Raw genomic sequence first — 18,779 nt, forward strand, 5'->3', positions numbered from 1 at the left:
CGAGTGCCCCAGAGGATGGGTGTGCAGTGAGGGAAAGCATCGCCAAGTCCAGATGGACCTCGTTGCTCAGGCCTTCCTGGGGAGGAGGTCTGGCGGTCTCAGCACGGTTGCCTCTGCAGTAGGAATATTTTTTGAGTTAAAGAAGCCAGCATTCAGCTGGCTCTATATATAACAGCTTTCCTGGGGTGCCGTGGTAAAGAATCCGCCTGCCATGCGGGAGATGCAGGTTCCATCCCTGGGTCGGGAAGATCCCCTGGAGGAGGGCATGGCACCCCACTCCAGTATTCTTGCCTGGAGAATCCCATGGACAGAGGAGCCTGGCGGGCTGCAGTCCATGGGGTCACAGAGAGGCAGACACTCCTGAGCGGCTGAAGCCGTCTCTGAGACGGGACCTCCTCTTCGGTGAACATGCTGCTGCTAAGTCGCTTCAGTCGTGTCCGACTCTGTGCGACCCCAGAGACGGCGGCCCACCAGGCTTCCCCGTCCCTGGGATTCTCCAGGCAAGAACACTGGAGTGGGTTGCCATTTCCTTCTGGCCCGTGAATCAGAACACACACATTGGACCCCAGTCCCACTCGGTACTGCCCTTCATGCATCTCCATGGAGCCCAGGCTCTATGGAGAATCGAGCTGGAGAAGAGAATGGTCTAAATTAGAAGAAATGAGCTCAGTGCTGTGCTGCAAGAAAGTAAAAATTCTTACACTCATCAGAGGTACCCAGAATAGTCAAGGGCAGACAAGGGCAGTTGAAACATGGTGTGACCGAAAAACCCAGAAGACAAAAGCCCAACCCTCTCATTATAGTCTGAGATGTTAGCGTCTCATATGGACTTCACAGGTGTTTCAGCGGTAAAGAACCTGCCTGCCAGTGCAGGAGACACAAGGCACTTGGGTTTGATCCCTGGGTTAGGAAGATCCTCTGAAGGAGGAAATGGTACCACACTAAAGTATTCTTGCCTGGGAAATCCCATGGACAGGGGAGCCTGGTGGGCTACAGTCCATGGGGTTCCAAAAGTGTCGGACACAACCTAGTGACTGAGCAAGAATGCAATCTCTGTGTAAAACAGGCAGACAGTCCTTTAGATATACAAAGATTTACAATACATATTCATCTGGTGAGTGTTTCCTCAAAACAAATAAGACTTAAAAGTGATGTTTGGTGCATTGAAAAGTTAGTTGCGATTTTACATATGTTTGGATGAGCAGTGCATGCTATTTGGCATAAATGTTGTTTAGCGTTAAGTCAAGAATAGTTTTGACTTTTTTTTTTTTTTTTGCATTATCTGGGCAATTTGGGATATTAGAAATGGTACAAGACTATTGCTGATGAAGTCGGTATAAATGGATGCAAATTTTTCCCTGTGAAATTTCCCTGTAGGAAGCTGTGATTCTATCGGTGTGCTACCGATATCTCATCCTGTACATAGGGGCAGAGAAGTAGATGCTGAATAATGTTTGTTTTTGACAAAGAAGTAGATGCTAAATAAATGTTTGCTTTTGACATCAGTGAAAATACTGACAGTGCCCTTCTCCCAAGAACATTTCGTAGAGTGGGGAGTGATCCCAAATGTCTCCCCGTCATCCCTCACTTCAGAGCAATTGGGAAAGAGTATAGTCCACACTTAGTCAGTGTCCACCAACGTTTTTCATATTTTATTTTAAAGCCATAACAAACATAAACTTTCAAAAACATCTTTTGCAACATCTGCACAGAATTTCTAAGACGAAAGTGACGTAATATTAAAAACTATACAGATGCATCCCCTATATGGAATGCTACAAATTAAACAAGCAGAATGGGCCAGAAGTCTGAAATGCAGGTCAAAGTGAAATTTTGAAAGGACCCAGGCTGACATGGAAAAGGCAGCTATAATTTCTGAATCTTCTGTCAGGACTTGAATTCTCAGGAGACTGGTAGCAGAGCCGTTGTGAGGCATTATGGAGCCACATTTGTTGAATCGTATAGACTGATTCCATTTTTTCCTGGGGGAAAAAGAAATCCCCCGGTATGATCAACAGTCCTAGATCCCAATAGACAGGTAGATTTATAATATGAAATTCATTCTCAGGCTTCCCTGGCGGCTCAGCTGGTAAAGAGTCCGCCTGCAATGCGGGAGACCTGGGTTCCATCCCTGGGTAGGGAAGATCCCCTGGAGGAGGAAATGGCAGCCCATTCCAGTACTCTTGCCTGGAAAATCCCATGGACGGAGGAGCCTGCTGGGCTGTAGTCCATGGGGTCACAAAGTGTCAGACTAAAGAGTCGACTTAGCAGCAGCAGCCAGTATGAGAGGCTTCTCCTGTAGCAAACCATTAAGCATGAAAGTTCTCAAGACTAAGATTCGGAGATGTCCTTTCTTCCTGTGGAGGAAGGGGGCTCAGGATGTGATTTAGAGCAAGTCCCTGCCTGAGCACAGGGAGGAAGCCCCTCCCGCGCACAGGCACAGTTGAGAGGGAGAGGAGAGATTGCTGAGATAGAAGAGTCACCTGCTCACCCTGGTTCTGCTTGCAGCTCAGGAGGGGCCTTGCAGACAATACAGACCACGTCCATTTCCCCAGACTCAGCCTTGGGGCCTGGGACACCCTCCTGCAGTGTAGGGTGTACGCCCCTCCAGCTTCACTCTTCTGGTTTGGTTAGTCTGTGATGGAGCCTGGAGGTCAAAACTATCATCAGGAAGAAACAGACAGCTCCCAGGTGAGTCTAAAGTGTGGTCAAGGCTGACGACCACTGTTCCTGGCAGGGGAATCTTAAGGTGTAGCCAAGGATCAGGACGAACGTTCTTTGAGAAGTTCTTGACGTGGCCACCAGGGTGGTGGTGGTGGTTCAGTCGCTCAGCCGTGTCCGACTCTTTTGAGAACCCCCTCCCCCCAGACTGTAGCTCACTAGGATCCTCTGTCCATGGGATTCTCCAGGCAAGAACACTGGAGTGGGTTGCCATTTCCTTCTCCAATGCATGAAAGTGAAAAGTGAAAGGGAAGTCGCTCAGTCGTGTCTGACCCTCAGCCACCCCATGGACTGCAGCCTACCAGGCTCTTCTGTCCATGGGATTTTCCAGGCAAGAGTACTGGAGTTGGGTGCCATTGCCTTCTCCGGGGCTACAGTCCAGGGGGTTACAAAGAGTCAGACACAACTGAGCAACTAAATAACAGCAGGAAACTTGAAAGTAGGCTTTTGAACTATGTTTGTGGATTTGTGGCTGGACAAACACACGCTCCAGTTCAGTCGCTTAGTCATATCCGACTCTGTTCGACCCCGTGGACTGCAGCACGCCAGGCCTCCCTGTCCATCACCAACTCCCAGAACTTTCTCAAACTCACATCCATTGAGTCGGTGATGCCATCCAACCATCCCATCGTCTGTCGTCCCCTTCTCCTCCCGCCTTCAGTCTTTCCCAACATCAGGGTCTTTGCAGTGAGTCAGCTCTTCGCATCAGGTGGCCAAAGTATTGGAGGTTCAGCTTCATCATCAGTCCTTCCAAAGACTGTGCAGGACTTATTTCCTTTAGGATTGTCTGGTTTGATCTCCTTGCAGTCCAAGGGACTCTTAAGAGTCTTCTCCGACACCACAGTTCAAAAGCATCAATTCTTCGGCACTCAGCTTTCTCAAGACAGCATTATTACTTCACCAAAGAAGTGTGAGTTATTTGTACTCCTGTAAGAGTTTACATTTTAAGAAATAAAATATTTTTCTTATTTCTAAAGAAACACATTCTTCATGGAATATTTAGAGAATACAGATACAAATTTAGAGAAACAAAATATTGACTACCCATGTAAAATTAATATATGTGATAAATATACCATACACTGATAGGTAAATGGAATGTATAATTTATAGAGATTTCTATCTCACACTTGGTACAAAACATTATATAAAAAGCCATCAATATGAGATCATCTAAGCTAATAACTTCCTGGTGGCTCAGTGGTAAAGAATCAGCCTGGCAATGCAGGACACGTAGATTCAATCACTGGGTCGGGAAGATCCCCTGGAGAAGGAAATGGCAACCCACTCCAGTATTCTTGGCTGGAGAATCCTATGGACAGACAGAGAAGCCTAGTGGGGTACAGTTCATGGGGTCTCAAAGAGTCAACACAAGTGAGCGACTAACACTTTCAACATAAAAGCTGCCAGTAACTTGATTGATTATACAGTCAGTGACCTAATAGGAAGTGTATGTAAGACTCCCTTTTGCATATCTCGCTTCCAGACGTCGTATCAATAATCTAGACTCGTGAACATCATATCAACGTGTAATAGTGTCCACTTGTGAATGATGTGAAGAGGAGAAAGATTGTATTAGATATGGACGTTTAATTATTTGCTAGGCTTTTTCACCACCTAAATGAGGTCTTCCCACCGGCTTTTACAACCATGCTGTCTGAATTTGTGTCTTAACAAACATAAATTACGACTTGCCTTGGGTGTCAGTGCCAGAAGTACTAAATACACGAAGATCAAGGCTGTCTATTAAGTAATATGGTAAAGTTTTTTAACACACCCATCAGAGCTCATACTTTCAAGTAAGTGTTTTATTCAACAGACTCCTGTTAAGAGGTGATTAACTGTCTGCTTCATCTATGAATGTATTTATTCAGCAGTGACGCCTGTGAGTGCTCTGGGTTTGACATTTTCCCAGGCTCATGGGTGTAATAATGAATGAGGCAGGTAGGCTAGAGTCTCATGAGGAGGAAAGATGGCACCCAGCCATTGCAAAACAGGAGTGTAAGCCTTAAGTTGGCACTGATGATGTGAAATCCTACCCAACCTAGTCCCTGGCATCAGGTCACTTGTTAAAACAACATGACTCCTCGGAGAAGGAAATGGCAACCCACTCCAGTATTCTTGCCTGGAGAATCCCATGGACAGAGGAGCCTGGCGGGCTACAGTCCATGGGGTTACGTGCATGAGGGTGGAGGGAGATGGGTTGGTAGCAATAAACTGCTGTTGCTGCTGCTAAGTCACTTCAGTCGTGTCCGACTCTGTGCGACCCCATAGACGGGAGCCCACCAGGCTCCGCACCCCCCGTCCCCGGGATTCTCCAGGCAAGAGCACTGGAGTGGGTTGCTATTTCCTTCTCCATACTAAAAAAAAGACTCCTAAGCTGAATCCAGGCCAGTGGAATTCCAGAGTATGAGTAAAGACTTTTAAAAGTTCATTGATTATCATTAGTTCCATTTGCAACAGTGTGGGTACTCCTAGGGATTGTCGTACTGAGTGAAGTCAGTCAGACAGAGAAAGAAAAAGCATATAATATTGTTTATACGTGGGATCTAAAAAGAAATGATACAGATGGACTGTCTGTTCACAAAACAGAAACAGACACACACTTAGAGAATGAACGTATGGTTGCGTGTGTGCAGCGGGGGCTTCGGGCGAAGGATGGGGGAAGGGAAAGTTAGGGAATTTGGGATGGACATGGACACACTGCTGTATTTAACATGGGGAATCAACAAGGACCTGCTGGACAGCGCAGGGAACTCTGCTCAATACTCTGTAATAACCTTATGGTCACCAGGGGGAAGGATGGGGGAAGGGAAAGTTAGGGAGTCTGGGATGGACATGGACACACTGCTGTATTTGACATGGAGAACCAGCAAGGACCTGATGTCCAGCACAGGGACCTCTGCTCAACATTATGTAACAACCTAAATGGGAGAAGAATTTGAAACACAAAAGATACACGTGTATGCAGAACTGAATCAGTTTGCTGTAAACCTAAAACTATTGTTAATCCACTATGTGGTCATTTCGTGATGCATATAAGTCGAATTATTATGTTCTCCATCTGAAACTTACACAGTGCTGTGCACTAATCATGTCTCAGTAACACTGGGAGAAAAAGTCCATTATCAGAACTGTATCATAAGTCACTGTAAAAGCGGGCTGCTCTTGGAATCATCTTCAAAAGTCTAGGGTGTTTTATTGACTGTTCCTCAGAGGGACAAATGATAAATATTTCATATAAATGAGATTCTTTTCATACGAGTACTGCTAGTTCAGAACAGTGTTAGAGTCATACTTAAACCTTCTGTTTTGTCGTTTTATTTATTCTTTTTGACTGTGCTGGGTCTTGGCCGGCTTTTGCGTAGGCTTTCTCTGGCTGTGGCTAGCAGGGGCTCCTCTGTTTGCAGGCTCCTCATCGCAGTGGCTTCTCTTGGTGTGAAGCACGGGCTTTAGGCGCACAGGCTTCAGTAGTCGTGACTCATGGGCTTCGCTGCTCCGCGGCACGTGGAATCTTCCCAGACCAGGAATTGAGCCCGTGTTGCCTGCATTGGCAGGCAGAGTCCCAGCCACTGGACTGCCAGGGAAGTCCCCATGCTTAACCTTGTAAAAGCTCTGGGTTTTGGTAGAGGGAACGGCATACAGTAGGCGCTCAGTGACTGTTTGCTGCTAATTGACTGCACGAGAGGTCTGACAAAATGATTGACGTACAGCTGGAAAGTTCTGTTTCTGGCCTGAAAGCAGACAGGCCGGAGTGCTGAGCCGGCTTTGCCAGTGGCGTTTCTCATTCATTGTGTCATTTCCAGGCACTCTTCAGAGAGGAGAGACCCTCTTGGACAAGAGAGGCAGGCTGCAAAAGCCCACTGAACGTGCTTCTGATATTCAGGGTGAGTACTCAGCCAGTACCATACATATTCAGATTTTAAAATTCAGATGCATTTAAGTCACATCAGTGGGATGTAAAGTAACTCCGTTCACATGTACACTGATATGTTTACACACAGACACACACTCACAGTGAGAGTTTAATGGCTGTGGCTTACGGTAAGTCAGCATTTGTTTTTCCTCACTCGTGCCGACTGTTTGGTTCAAATCCGGGAAGTGCCACATATAGCTGTGTGACCTTGGGAAGCTTACTTAACCTCTCTGTTTTTCAGTTCCTTACGTTATACATTATGGATAACATAATGTAATTAACACCTAAATTATAGAATGTGTGTGAGGCTAAGTGAGTTAATATGTATAAGGAGCCTAGAATTCTGTTTGTCACATAGTCAGAACCGTTTCACTGTTGAATTGTTATTATTTTCCACCATAACAATATTAACATTAGAAATATTTAATTTACCAGACAAATCAATAAATTGTTAATATGTATAGAAAGATATTATTATGCTTAAAGTTTTAAATATTTCTGAATCCAGATAAGTTAATATATACAAAGAGTGTAGACTACCTTTTGTCACATAGTAACTATTTTATTGTTGTTATCCTTAACTATAATAATGTTATATATAATGAACACATAGATTACTGGATCCCACTACCATTTTAATGGTTTTGATTATTTTTCATGTTTTCAGTATGTAGAAAAACCTGAATTATCAAAATGAGAATGAAATTAAATGGTTACTTTGGAAATGCAGTAATTTAGAATACCTTTCCTCTCTAGATGAAAAATGTGTCCTCAAGAAATCCAATTCCTTGGAACTGAGTATATTTTAAAATTCTAACTCATTTTCCTTGCAATTTATAGATCTAGCATTATTAAAATATTCATATCTTTGAGCTAATGTGGCATAACAAATTTAATTTGCACAACAAATATAACATGAATAGAACATGATCTATAATCACCTTTTTTCAGCCTCACGCTGTAGGCACTTCATCAGAAAGAGGAACAAGTCAGACATATTTTGTAACTCTATAAATCCTTCCAAATAAACTTAGGAAGTGATGCAGTAACGCAGTTTGAAACAAAAGATTTTGTATGGTTTTCATGGTCTCTCAGTTGAGTAAGGTACCACCAGCTGTCCTTGACAGGGTTGTTTGACATGTATGGGGGTGTTTTGTGTTATTTTTCACTGAGGATTCTCTACTAAGCAATATAAGCTGGTATTGTGAAGGAGGGATGGAGGAGAAATGGGGGGAGGAACCATAGGCTGCAATGCCAGTCCAAGGGCAGCTCCAGGGCAAGGGCAGCTCCAGGGCAGACATGACCGGACCCTTGCACTGAGGAGCCTGGTCTACCTCTGGCTGGGGACTTCCCTCAAAGACTGGGGCCTCCCGAAACCCGGGAGCAGACCCCGGGGCTGCTGCTGGAGGCCTGTAGCCCAGTGTACTCCTCACTGCCCAGGACAGGACACAGGGTCTTCGTCGAAGGCAGATGTGAGGCCTCTGAGGCCTCTCTCCCCTGGGTTCTGTATCCAGCTGAATATCTGTGTAGAGTCTGATTGTTTGCTCTTTGTACCAGACACGTCCAGGCTTCAACATGGACACGTGCCTGGGGTGTCCGCTTTCACAGAGCGGCTTCTCTGAGGATGACTCACGTTGCCCTCTGGTTTTTTGGGAGCGTGTGTGAGAGGCGCGTAAAGATTAGCTCAGGGGGGTTTACAGTGATTAATCTTGTCTCTCTGAAGGGCTCTGCCTTTGGGGCTGAATGTTATTATTAGTTCTGGTAGGGGGAGGAGGGGGAGGGGAGGAGGAGGGGGAATTATAGCAGTAAAAGCAGGTGGGGAAGGGAGTAACAGAAGGAGTAACTGTAACAACAGCAATAGTAATGACATTGTTACTATTTTTTGGATCTGCTGCTGAGGTTTGCCATGTGAAATGTTACCCAATTCTTGCAGCACTGCTGCAGAGCAAGTATCTGTGTTATTTTAATTTTAGAGATGATACATGCAGAGGTTGAGTAATTTGCCCCAGTTTATCAAGCCAGGGAATGACAGATGTGAAATCCAGACCCATGTGGTAGGGATCCCCAGGCGTGTGCTCCTCACCTCCATGTTTCTAATCAAGACTCGGGCGTGATTACTCCACATGCTCTTTGTATTAGACGCCTGGTGCCCGTGTGCGTCATCTCTGAAACCCCAATATCTTCTCCCATAGAAAGTCAATAATCATAATAACCAAGCTGATTTTCTCATAGAGTTAATGCAAAGAAAAAAAGATACTGTTGAAAAAGTGTTTTTGTAAAGGGAAAAGGTTTTGTTAAGTGTAAAGTCTTTGTAAATACATGTTGGTTATTACTGTACTGTTGGTTATTATTGTACTGGTGTGAAACTTTTTGTGTTCTGGAAAGGAGAGTAGTTTGCAGTTGACCATAACAAGGGTGAGAGAAAGTCATGCTCAGGAATTAGGATCCCAGAGTTTTGAGAGCTGGAAGGTCTTGGGAGGGTGTCCAGGTCAGTGGTTCTCGATTCCGTTGCCTATTTATGTTGCCTGGGGGACCTTTTAAAAATCGATGCTCAAGATGCATTCCAGTTTCAGAAATCTCATTTAACTGTTCTGGAGTAGAGCTTAGACATCTCAGTGTACGCATATGCATATATGTCCGTACATGTAAATGTGTGCATGCTGATGTAGTATCAGTATATGCTTGTGTGTGTATGCACAGGCACACTTGTGTGTGTTCACCTGCGATTGAGTCTAGTGTGCAGTTGGGGGCAAGAATGGCTGAACAGAACTCACAACCTTCTTTCTGATAATCGTTGTTCAGTTCAGTCGCTCAGTCACGTCCAGCTCTCTGCGACCCCACGGACTGCAGCATGCCGGGCCTCCCTGTCCATCACCAGCTCCCAGAGCTTACTCAAACTCACATCCATTGAGGCGGTGATGCCATCCAGCCATCTCATCAACAATCACGGTAGCCTCTCATTTACCCAGAATGGTTACAGCCAGCACGCCCTGCCCAGGTCCCGGCTGATAAGCCCACCCCCTTCCCTCTCAGGTGTCCTGGCTTGGATGATAAATTATGCCGTCCTCTGGTGGCTCAGGTGGTAAAGAATCTGCCTGCCAACACAGGAGATGTGGGTTCAGTCCCTGGGTCGGGAAGAGCCCCTGGAGAAGGGAATGGCAACCCACTCCAGTGTTCTCCTGGAGAATCCCATGGACAGAGGAGCCTGGCGGGCTACAATCTGTGGGGTCACAAAGAGCCAGAGGTGACTGAGCAGCTGAATGCACTGCTGCGGAGGAATCAAGACTTTAGGGGGCTATTTTCCTTCCAAAGGGAATTGATTAGAATGCCCTCCTTGGGCTTTCAAAGGTAGCTTTGCAGTCATGTTCAACACCATATGAGTAAGCATGGTACTTCTTGAGAGTCTTAAGATGAGAGAATTTCTCTTTTGTTAAAGTCTTCTTTTAAAATTTATTTTATTTTTTGGCTGCACCGTGCAGGGCATGTGGGATCTTAGTTCCCTGACCAGGGATTGAACCAATATCCCCTGCATTGAGAATCTTACCCACTGGACCCCTAGGGAAGTCCCCAAGCTGAGAGAATGTCTTGCTTTTGCTGTGATAGTGAAAATTCTTTAAAATAGAACTACACTGTGTTTCCATGTGGCCACCTAAGTTTTGTAGGACTGAAGTCTCCCATCTCCTTTGATTCAGGTATGTAGGGAACACGTCATCACTGTTTCAGTTCCTGAAAGTGCCTTCTCATGAATGCTAGCAGGTGTTACTTAGGGAATTAAATTTTGAAAACAGATCAACAGCTTTACCAACTGTCTACTTCTCTGAGTATCATGCAGGGCGGTGTGGACCCTGCTGGGTATGACATGCCTGATGACAACATTTATGAGACCTTTGTCCAAAAGAAAATTTGACATTGACCAAGAAATCTGAGTGCTGAAGAATTGATGCTTTTGAACTGTGGTGTTGGAGAAGACTCTTGAGAGTCCCTTGGACAGCGAGGAGATCAAACCAGTCAATCCTAAAGGAAATCAATCCTGAATATTCATTGGAAGGACTGATGCTGAAACTGAAGCTCCAGTACTTTGGCCACCTGCTGTAAAGAGCTGACTCATTGGAAAAGACCCTGATGCTGGGAAAGACTGAAGGCGGGAAGAGAAGGGGATGACAGAAGATGAGTTGTTGGATGGTATCACCGATTCAATGGATATGAGTTTAGGTAATGGCTCAGAGGTTAAAGTGTCTGCCTCCAATGCAGAAGACCCAGGTTCGATCCCTGGGTTGGGAAGATCCCCTGGAGAAGGAAATGGCAACCTACTCCATTATTCTTGCCTGGAGAATCCCATGGACGGAGGAGCCTGGTGAGCTACAGTCCATGGGGGTCACAAAGAGTCGGACATGAACAACAACAAAATCTGACCTGTAGTTGAGTCTGACAGGTCTTGATGGCTTCTTCTTGGCTGAGACTTTCTCAGTCAAGGTCACATCTGATTTTGTCATTAAGGTCTGCATAGCCCAGACTATACACACCCCAGAATAACTCAGATACTTCTCGGCCAGTAGGCTGGCTTTTAGGGGATACACAGGAAGTCTGTGTTCAGTACAACTGTGAGTCCATGGATGTCGGCACTTTTTTTTTGGCTGTACTGGGTCTTATTTACCACACGTGGGATCTTATTTTTTAGTCGCCGCACATGAAATTTTAGTTGTGCCATGTCTGGGACCTGCTGTCCTGACCAGGGATCTGACCCCGGTCCCCTGCATTGGGAATGTGGAGTCTTAGCCACTGGACCACCAGGGAAGTCCTGGCACATTTCTGTAATAATAGTAATACGCGTTTCTCCTCACCGTTGGGCGTATCGTCCTGGAACGAGCCAGTCTCTAACTAGTGCGCTAGTTCAGCTCTCGGAAAGTGAAATGTTTCTCTTGAAATTGGTCAGAGTGAAATCAAAGACGGAAGATGTTCCTGTCAGCCAGCATTAATGGCTTTGCCTCCTTGAGGTTACAGCCAACACTGGCTTCGAATGCTCATCTGTGACAGCTGAGTCATCACCCCCAAGATAAGAGAGCTCTGAACCTTCCCGAGTCCGTTAGATTTACAGTGTGTCTTTCATACATAAAGGTGTCCGTTTCTGAGCATTGCATCATCTACGTGCTAAAAAAAAAACAAAAAACAAAGAGCTGTGTATCGAATTGGACTCCCACGCAGGTGGTGCTTTTCGTAACACCAAGCAGCTTCTGGTTTTCCTGTGTGCGTTCAAGGGAACCATAAACCACCTGGCTGAGTTGAGTTGTGCCTATCCATAAAGCACCAGGCGGCCCCAGGACACCAGCTCTGCTTGCTAATCAAAAGTGATATTGTCGACATGCCGGCTTAATGCAGAGATTGATAAAGATACGCAGGTGCTGTGGGGCTAGGCAAGTTTTATACCCAAGCCAGCTTCTACGCCTGTGCAATTAGCTATGTTTGCGGACCACTTTTGGGATTTTTCCCTCCAAGGATAAATCACTGCCTTTAATCTCGTTATCTGTACATCACTGAGGTGTTACGCTCTGTTTACAAGGTGAATGACACTCTTCCTTTTGGAACTCAAAAGTGGCAGATGATTCAAGACCCACCTGGAAACTTTCGACTTTAGGGAACCCCCCCTTCCCCTGCAACACACACACAAACCCAACATGCACTTCGCTCCCTGACTTCCAAACCATCAACATTAAAGAAAGAAGAAAATGACTAAGAATGATTTGGAACTATGTTGCAATCTCCTAACCAGATTGTAGGGGGAGCTCTCCCTGGAATTAGCCCTAGGCACTACCTGCGGCAGGGTTGACCACTGCACCTAGCCTTTTTTTTTTTTTCCCCAGAGCTCTTTTCTCTGCTTTTCTGCTTAAAAGACGGAGCTTCGTATCCATTCTCCTCTCCTGTCCCTGGTAAAGGAAATCTTGCAAATAACCCGTTTCATAGCTTACCAAAAGTGAAGTCACTCAGTCACGTCCGACTCTTTGTGACCTCATGGACTGTAGCCTACCAGGTTCCTCCATTCATGGGATTTTCAAGGCAACAGTGGGTTGGGTTTCTATTTTGTTCTCCAGGGGATCTTCCCAACCCAGGGATCAAATCCGGCTCTCCTGCATTGTAGGCAGATGCTTTACCATCTGAGCCACCAGGGAAGCTTACCAAAAGCAGTGACTTTTTCATATGACTTGCATCATGATCATTATGTATTTCTGGTTTTCGAAAAACAGGAGCGACTTGAACATGTTAATAACCTTGGACAAGCAGTATGAGTTTTTAACAAGAATATATTGTGCATAAGCTGCAGTGAAAGAATTGTTAATTGTCTAGTATGTATCTGAAACGTACATTCAGATGTACATTGCATTCAGTTCAGTTCAGTCGCTCAGTCATGTCCGACTCTTTATGACCCCATGGACTGCAGCATGCCAGGCCTCCCTGTCCTTTACCATCTCCCAGAGTTACTCAGACTCATGTCCATCGAGTGAGTGATGCCATCCAACCATCTCATCCTCTGTTGTCCCCTTCTCCTCCTCCCGCCTTCAGTCTTTCCCAGCATCAGGGTCTTTTCCAATGAATCAGTTCTTCACATCAGTTGCATTATTTCTATATTTTGGTTCTTCTTTATATTTTTTAATCTTAAAAAAAAAGCAAAAAAGATGTATTTTTGGAGTAGGTGGTTCTGACTGTTGCATGCCAGGCTCCTCTGTCCATGGGACTCTCCAGGCAAGAACACTGGACTGGGTTGCCATTCCCTTCTCCAGGGGATCTTCCCAAACCAGGAATCAAACTCGGGTCTCCCACATTGCAGGTGGACTCTTTACCATCTGAACCACCAGGGAATTCCCAAGACAACAACAAAAAAAGACTTACTTTGGGAGTAGGTGGTTCTGTTGTCCGGTTCTGATTTACCCAGGGGACCAGTTGTGGCATGCGAGTCCTGGTTCCCTGAGCAGGGACTGAACCTGGGCTGCCTGCTGTGGGAGTGCAGAGTCTCAGCTACTGGACCTCCAGGGAGCTCCCGTGCTGATTCTTAATATTCTTACTTCTTCTCTTCGTCTTCTGTCCATACCCAGCCCTCCCCCTCGTTTTCCTCTTCCTTCTACTGCTCGTCTTTTTCATGCGGTGCCTTCTCATGACCTGTGCTCACCTGGTCGTGAGGTTTTTGCCCTATCGTTCATTAACATGCTCCCTACAATAGGGAGCTTTAGGAACTGTAGTTGAATACCTTTTTCTCTGGGCACTAGCGGTAAAGAACCCGCCTGCCAATGCAGGAGACTTAAGAAATGCAGGTTCTATCCCTGGGTTGGGAAGATCCCCTGGAGGAGGGCACGGCAATCCACTCCAGTATTCTTGCCTGGAGAATCCCATGGACAGAGGAGCCTGGCAGGCTACAGTCCACGAGTTCACAAAGAGTCGGACATGACTGAAGCGACTTAGCACGCACGCGCCTTTTTCTTGAGAGAGGCAAACTCAGAGGTAATAGGAGCAGATGCTCCTGTTTACAGAGCACCTCCCCGTCTCAGAGAATGCCCCAGCTGCTTTCTGCTCAGTAGGGCACTGGGTCTCGTCTCGGCCCTTCAGGTGGACAGAGCGGGCCTCCCTTTGCAGGGAGGACTGTTCCAGCACGCCACGCTACACTCTCGCCAGACCTGAAGCCTGTGCAAGAGACTTGAACGTGCACCTAAGATACAGTTCTCCGTTTAGTAGAAACCGGGACAGTAGTCTGGGGGCCTGATTGAAGAAATAGAAGCCAAATGTAATCTTCATGGGTGGACATCTCCCCGCATGTTGGGAGTTCCTACCAACATGTGACCCACTTCGCCCCCGGCTCTGTTGTGAACTGCTGTGTGGTCAGTCGCGTCCAACTCGGCGAGCCCGTGGACTGTAGCCCACCAAGCTCTTCTGTCCAAGGGATTTTCCCAGCAAGGAAACTGGAGTGGGTTATTGCCTCGTCCTTCTCCGGGGGATCTTCACGACCCAGGGTCAAACCCTCATCTCTGTACTGGCAGGTGGATTCTTTACCCCTGGCACCACCTGGTCTCAGGTCATTTATTCTGCCTCCTTATCCTGCTACTGTTGAGACGCTGAGTACTTAATATAAATAACAACAACAAAAAAATCCTTCAGAGAGAAAAACACTGCTGACAGGTGGGCAGCATAACTCACCTTCCTTTCTTTTTCATATCTGTTTGCTTTGGAGCTGACATTTCCGTATGAAATTCTCTTCTGTCTCAAAGCCGAATACCTCGGCTTCATTTCCTTCTCCAAGACCATGAATTCTTTCCAAGGAAACGCTGTTTTCTGTGGGGCCTTATTTCCACGTCGCCCGCTGCTTTGTAATTTACTTACGCGTCTCTTGTTGCATGAGAACACAGGTCCGCCTCGTGTCTCCAACTTTGTTTTTCCTGTAAATGGCTTCTTCTCCCCACCCCCCACCTTGTTTAATTTCTCTGCAACCAGCGTGCTCTATACGTTTTCACGTGCGTCTCACGGTTCTCCGATTCCCCGCATGCACCGTGGTCATCGTGAGACAAACGTTTCTAAATCTGCTTCTCACGTGACGCGTGGACAGGCACTTGGGCGTTCTGTGGGATGTCTGACACCGGTGAGTTGGTTGACACCTCAACGCTGGTTTCTGCTTTTTTTCCTGTTTCTGAAAACTCATAAAAAAGCAACGTGTATAGTGTCATTTATTTTTACTTTTGTCCTCAGGAAGGTTTTCTTTCTATCATACAACCCATGTCCTTCTGAGGCAGTTTTTTTGTTTACATGTTTCCTCACATTTGCTTTGAAAACAAAATTGACGGACGTTTAGAAACGTTTGGTTGGAAAATAAAGCCAACTGGCTCAGCAGTTTCTAAACTTCACTGTGATCGAAACAAACTAACAAACAAAAAATGTTTGTATTCATTAAAGAGAACGCTTTTCAAAATGCGGATGAGATGATCTGGATGGAAGCAAAGAGAAAGGAAAGACGGGCATGCTCTCGGTATGGAACGGACATCCCCTGGCATTTGATGAGGGCTGGTGGCTGAGGAAGGACCCAGAGGGAGAGAAGTGAGGTTCCGTGTCCCTGTAGCCACCCTGAGTAACCCCGATCATGCCGGTTGAGCTGCGTGGCAGGCGTGGGTATTGGTGTCTCGCCTTCACCTCCAAGGCAGAGAGTTGGGAATAGACTGGGCTGGGCTGAGGATCGAGCTTCATTTTCAAAACGGCCCCATGGAGGTCACCCAGAGCCTGAATTCCAGTTGTCCATGCAGGTACCGCGGCTTCAATTCCTCATCATCTTTATGACCGGAGGAGATCAGGGCACGTGTCAAAGGAATGATCTGATGAATGAATGAAGTCTGTATTTTCACAACTTTTTTTTTTGTGGATTCTTTGCCATCTTTTTTGGGGGGTTCAAGATTCTTAAGTGCAGGACTTTCCTGGCAGTCCAGTGGTTCAGAATCTGCCTGCCAGTGCAGGGGACCCAGATTTGATCCCCAGTCTGTGAAGAGCTCACACGCTGTGGAGCAAAAAAAAAACCCGTGTGCCAGAACCTGTGAAGCCCGTGTTCCGAAAATCCATGCTCCGCCACAAGAGCAGCTCCTGTCATCAGAAGCCTGTGCTTCGGAACCAGAGTGACCCCCTTTAGTAGCTCTCTTCAACTAGAGAAAGCCCATGCACAGCCACAAAGACCCCATACAGCCAAAAATAGAAGGGAATAAAGTCAATGCACGATTGTACTTGGGAAAAAAAAAGATGTTTTAGTGTGATGGTTTACTGTTGTGTCCAAAAGTCCGAGGTGTGTTGTTCCAGCTCACCCACGGAAGCTGGCATTGCAAATACACTCCGGTGCAAGAGAGAGGGGCTGGCCGAAGGCTGTCACAAGAGCCAACAAGAAGATGTCAGGAGGCCGAGATCAGTGTGCTTAAACACAGCATGAGGCTTCACAGCTTGAGGGGCTTCAGACAGACGGTGGGAATGAGGGCCAGGCTGATGGAACTGGGCTTCGGTCACTTCCGGCACTGGGGCACCAGGACTTACGAGTCCCTGCTTATAGACTCCATGATATGATGACAAGTCATCGTCTCTGTCGGCAAGCACGATGCTAGAATGGAATTTGAACCAAGCTCCTCCGTTTTCGTTCCTTTGCCTTCAGGCCCTGGCCCTTCTGTTCAGACAGCACCTTTGAAAGGGTCTGGTTTCTCACTCAGACCACAGTCTGTCCACCCATCCTGCTGGGAGAACACACGATGCGCGGTGGATCCTAAAAGTAGGAAAAGGCAGGCTCCGTCAGCCGGGTGCTTGATGCCCAGATGACACACGCTGGGATCCTGATAACCACCCCCACCCCCACCTCAGCTTTCTCTCTTGTCCCACGTGTGAATCCTGTTACTCCAGCATGGCGATATCAGCCTAGATTTTAAAGACCCACTTTATAGTAGAGGTGTCTCTATAGTCATGGCTGTGGTCTTTCCAGTAGGCATGTACAGATATGAGAGCTGGACCATAAAGAAGGCAGAGCACTGAAGAATCGATGAAGAACTTCTAAGAATCAAACTGTGGTGCTGGAGAAGACTCTTGAGAGTCGCTTGGACTGCAAGGTGATCAAACTGGTCAGTCTTAAAGGCAGTCAACCCTGAATATTCATTGGAAGGACTGATGCTAAAGCTGAATCTCCGATACTTTGGCCACTGGATGTGAATAGCCAACTCACTGGAAAAGGCTTTGATTCTGAGAAGGATTGGAGGCAGAAGGAGAAGAGGGCAACAGAGGATGAGATGGTTGGATGGCATCACCGATTCCATGGACCTGAGTTTGAGCAAAGTCTGCGGGATTGTGAAGGACAGGGAAGCCTAGCATGCTACGGTCTGTGGGCTCACAGAGTCGGACACAACCTGGCGACTGAACCAACAACAAAGCAAGGAAGGAGAAATTGGTGAAAGAAACGTGAAAGTGTTGGTCTCTCAGTCGTGTCCAACTCTTGCCATGCAGATCTCCAGGCGGGAAGACTGCAGTAGGTTGCCATGCCCTCCTCCAGGGAATCTTCCCGACCCAGGGATCAAACGCGGGTCTCCTGCATCACATGCAGATTCTTTACCATCTGAGCCACCAGGGAAGACCAGAGAAACTGGTAACCAGTTATAAAAGAGAGTGGAGATAAAATCAAATGCAGAATCATTACATTAAATCTCTGTACTTTTCACATTGTAAGTGAAGTAGCCATCATTTTTAATAGTTCAGATAGACATTTAATGGGCTTCCCTGGTGGCTCAGTGGTATAGGATCCGTCTGCTACTGCAGGTGACGTGGGTACCATCCCTGACCCAGGACGATCCCGCCTGCCACGGGGCATCTAAGCCCGTGTGCCACACCTATTGAACCTGTGCTCTTCAACAAGAGAGACCACCACAGAGAGAAGTCCATGCACTGGCTCTCCGCCCCTGGCTCTCTGCAACTAGAGAGAAGCCCACCCAGCAACAAAGACCCGGCACAGCCAAAAATAAAGAACATAAATGAATAGCTTTTTTCAGGTAGACTTTATGAGCCCGAAAGTTACACAACAGTACTTTCAACGACAGAGGGGATTTGGCTCCACGTATATTTTGCACAAGAAAAATTCTTTACAAATTAAGTAAAAAAAAAAAAACATATATATATATATATATATAATGTGAAAGGGCCTGTGACTTGGAAATGGAAGTCTTGGGTGTGGGTGCTGGGTTGACCTTTGAACTGTTGATCCTCAGCAAGATCACTGTAACACGTGACTTTTAGCCAAACCATCCATGAAGAGGTAGCGGGAAAAGTGAGGCTTCCATGGTGTTACTTGGGGACCCTCACAGAGAGCTGCTGTGTGTGTTGTGTGTGTGTGTGTGTGTGTGTGTGTGTGTGAAAGAAAGTAGCCAGTGTGAATTTAGAGACATCATAACTGTATATAGCCCTTGCTATAAGTCGCAATACATACACATTTCTCTTTTAGAACTTTATTCATGAGGCATTAATATGAATACTAATAGCGATTCTATGACTCCAATAGTAATTCTCAGTCCTTGAGTAGTAAAACTGCGTATAGTTTTTTTTTTCCCACTTGATGGCAAGACAATAATGTTTAAGGCTTTCATAGGTTTTATAGATGACGGAG

General features: G+C 46.3%; 1 protein-coding gene across 1 annotated transcript in view; it reads left to right on the top strand.

Annotated features, from left to right (window-relative positions):
- Nucleotides 1-18,779, top strand: part of LOC104981020 — a 50,875-nt gene that overhangs the window by 7,920 nt on the left and 24,176 nt on the right. Inside the window, exon 2 of the mRNA XM_010829904.1 lies at nucleotides 6,528-6,608. Coding sequence (XP_010828206.1) covers nucleotides 6,528-6,608 — 81 coding nt within the window. The remainder of the gene's footprint in view (nucleotides 1-6,527; nucleotides 6,609-18,779) is intronic.

The sequence above is a fragment of the Bison bison genome, unplaced genomic scaffold, assembly GCF_000754665.1.
Source record: "Bison bison bison isolate TAMUID 2011002044 unplaced genomic scaffold, Bison_UMD1.0 scf7180017864512, whole genome shotgun sequence".
NCBI classification, from domain to species: Eukaryota; Metazoa; Chordata; class Mammalia; order Artiodactyla; family Bovidae; genus Bison; species Bison bison.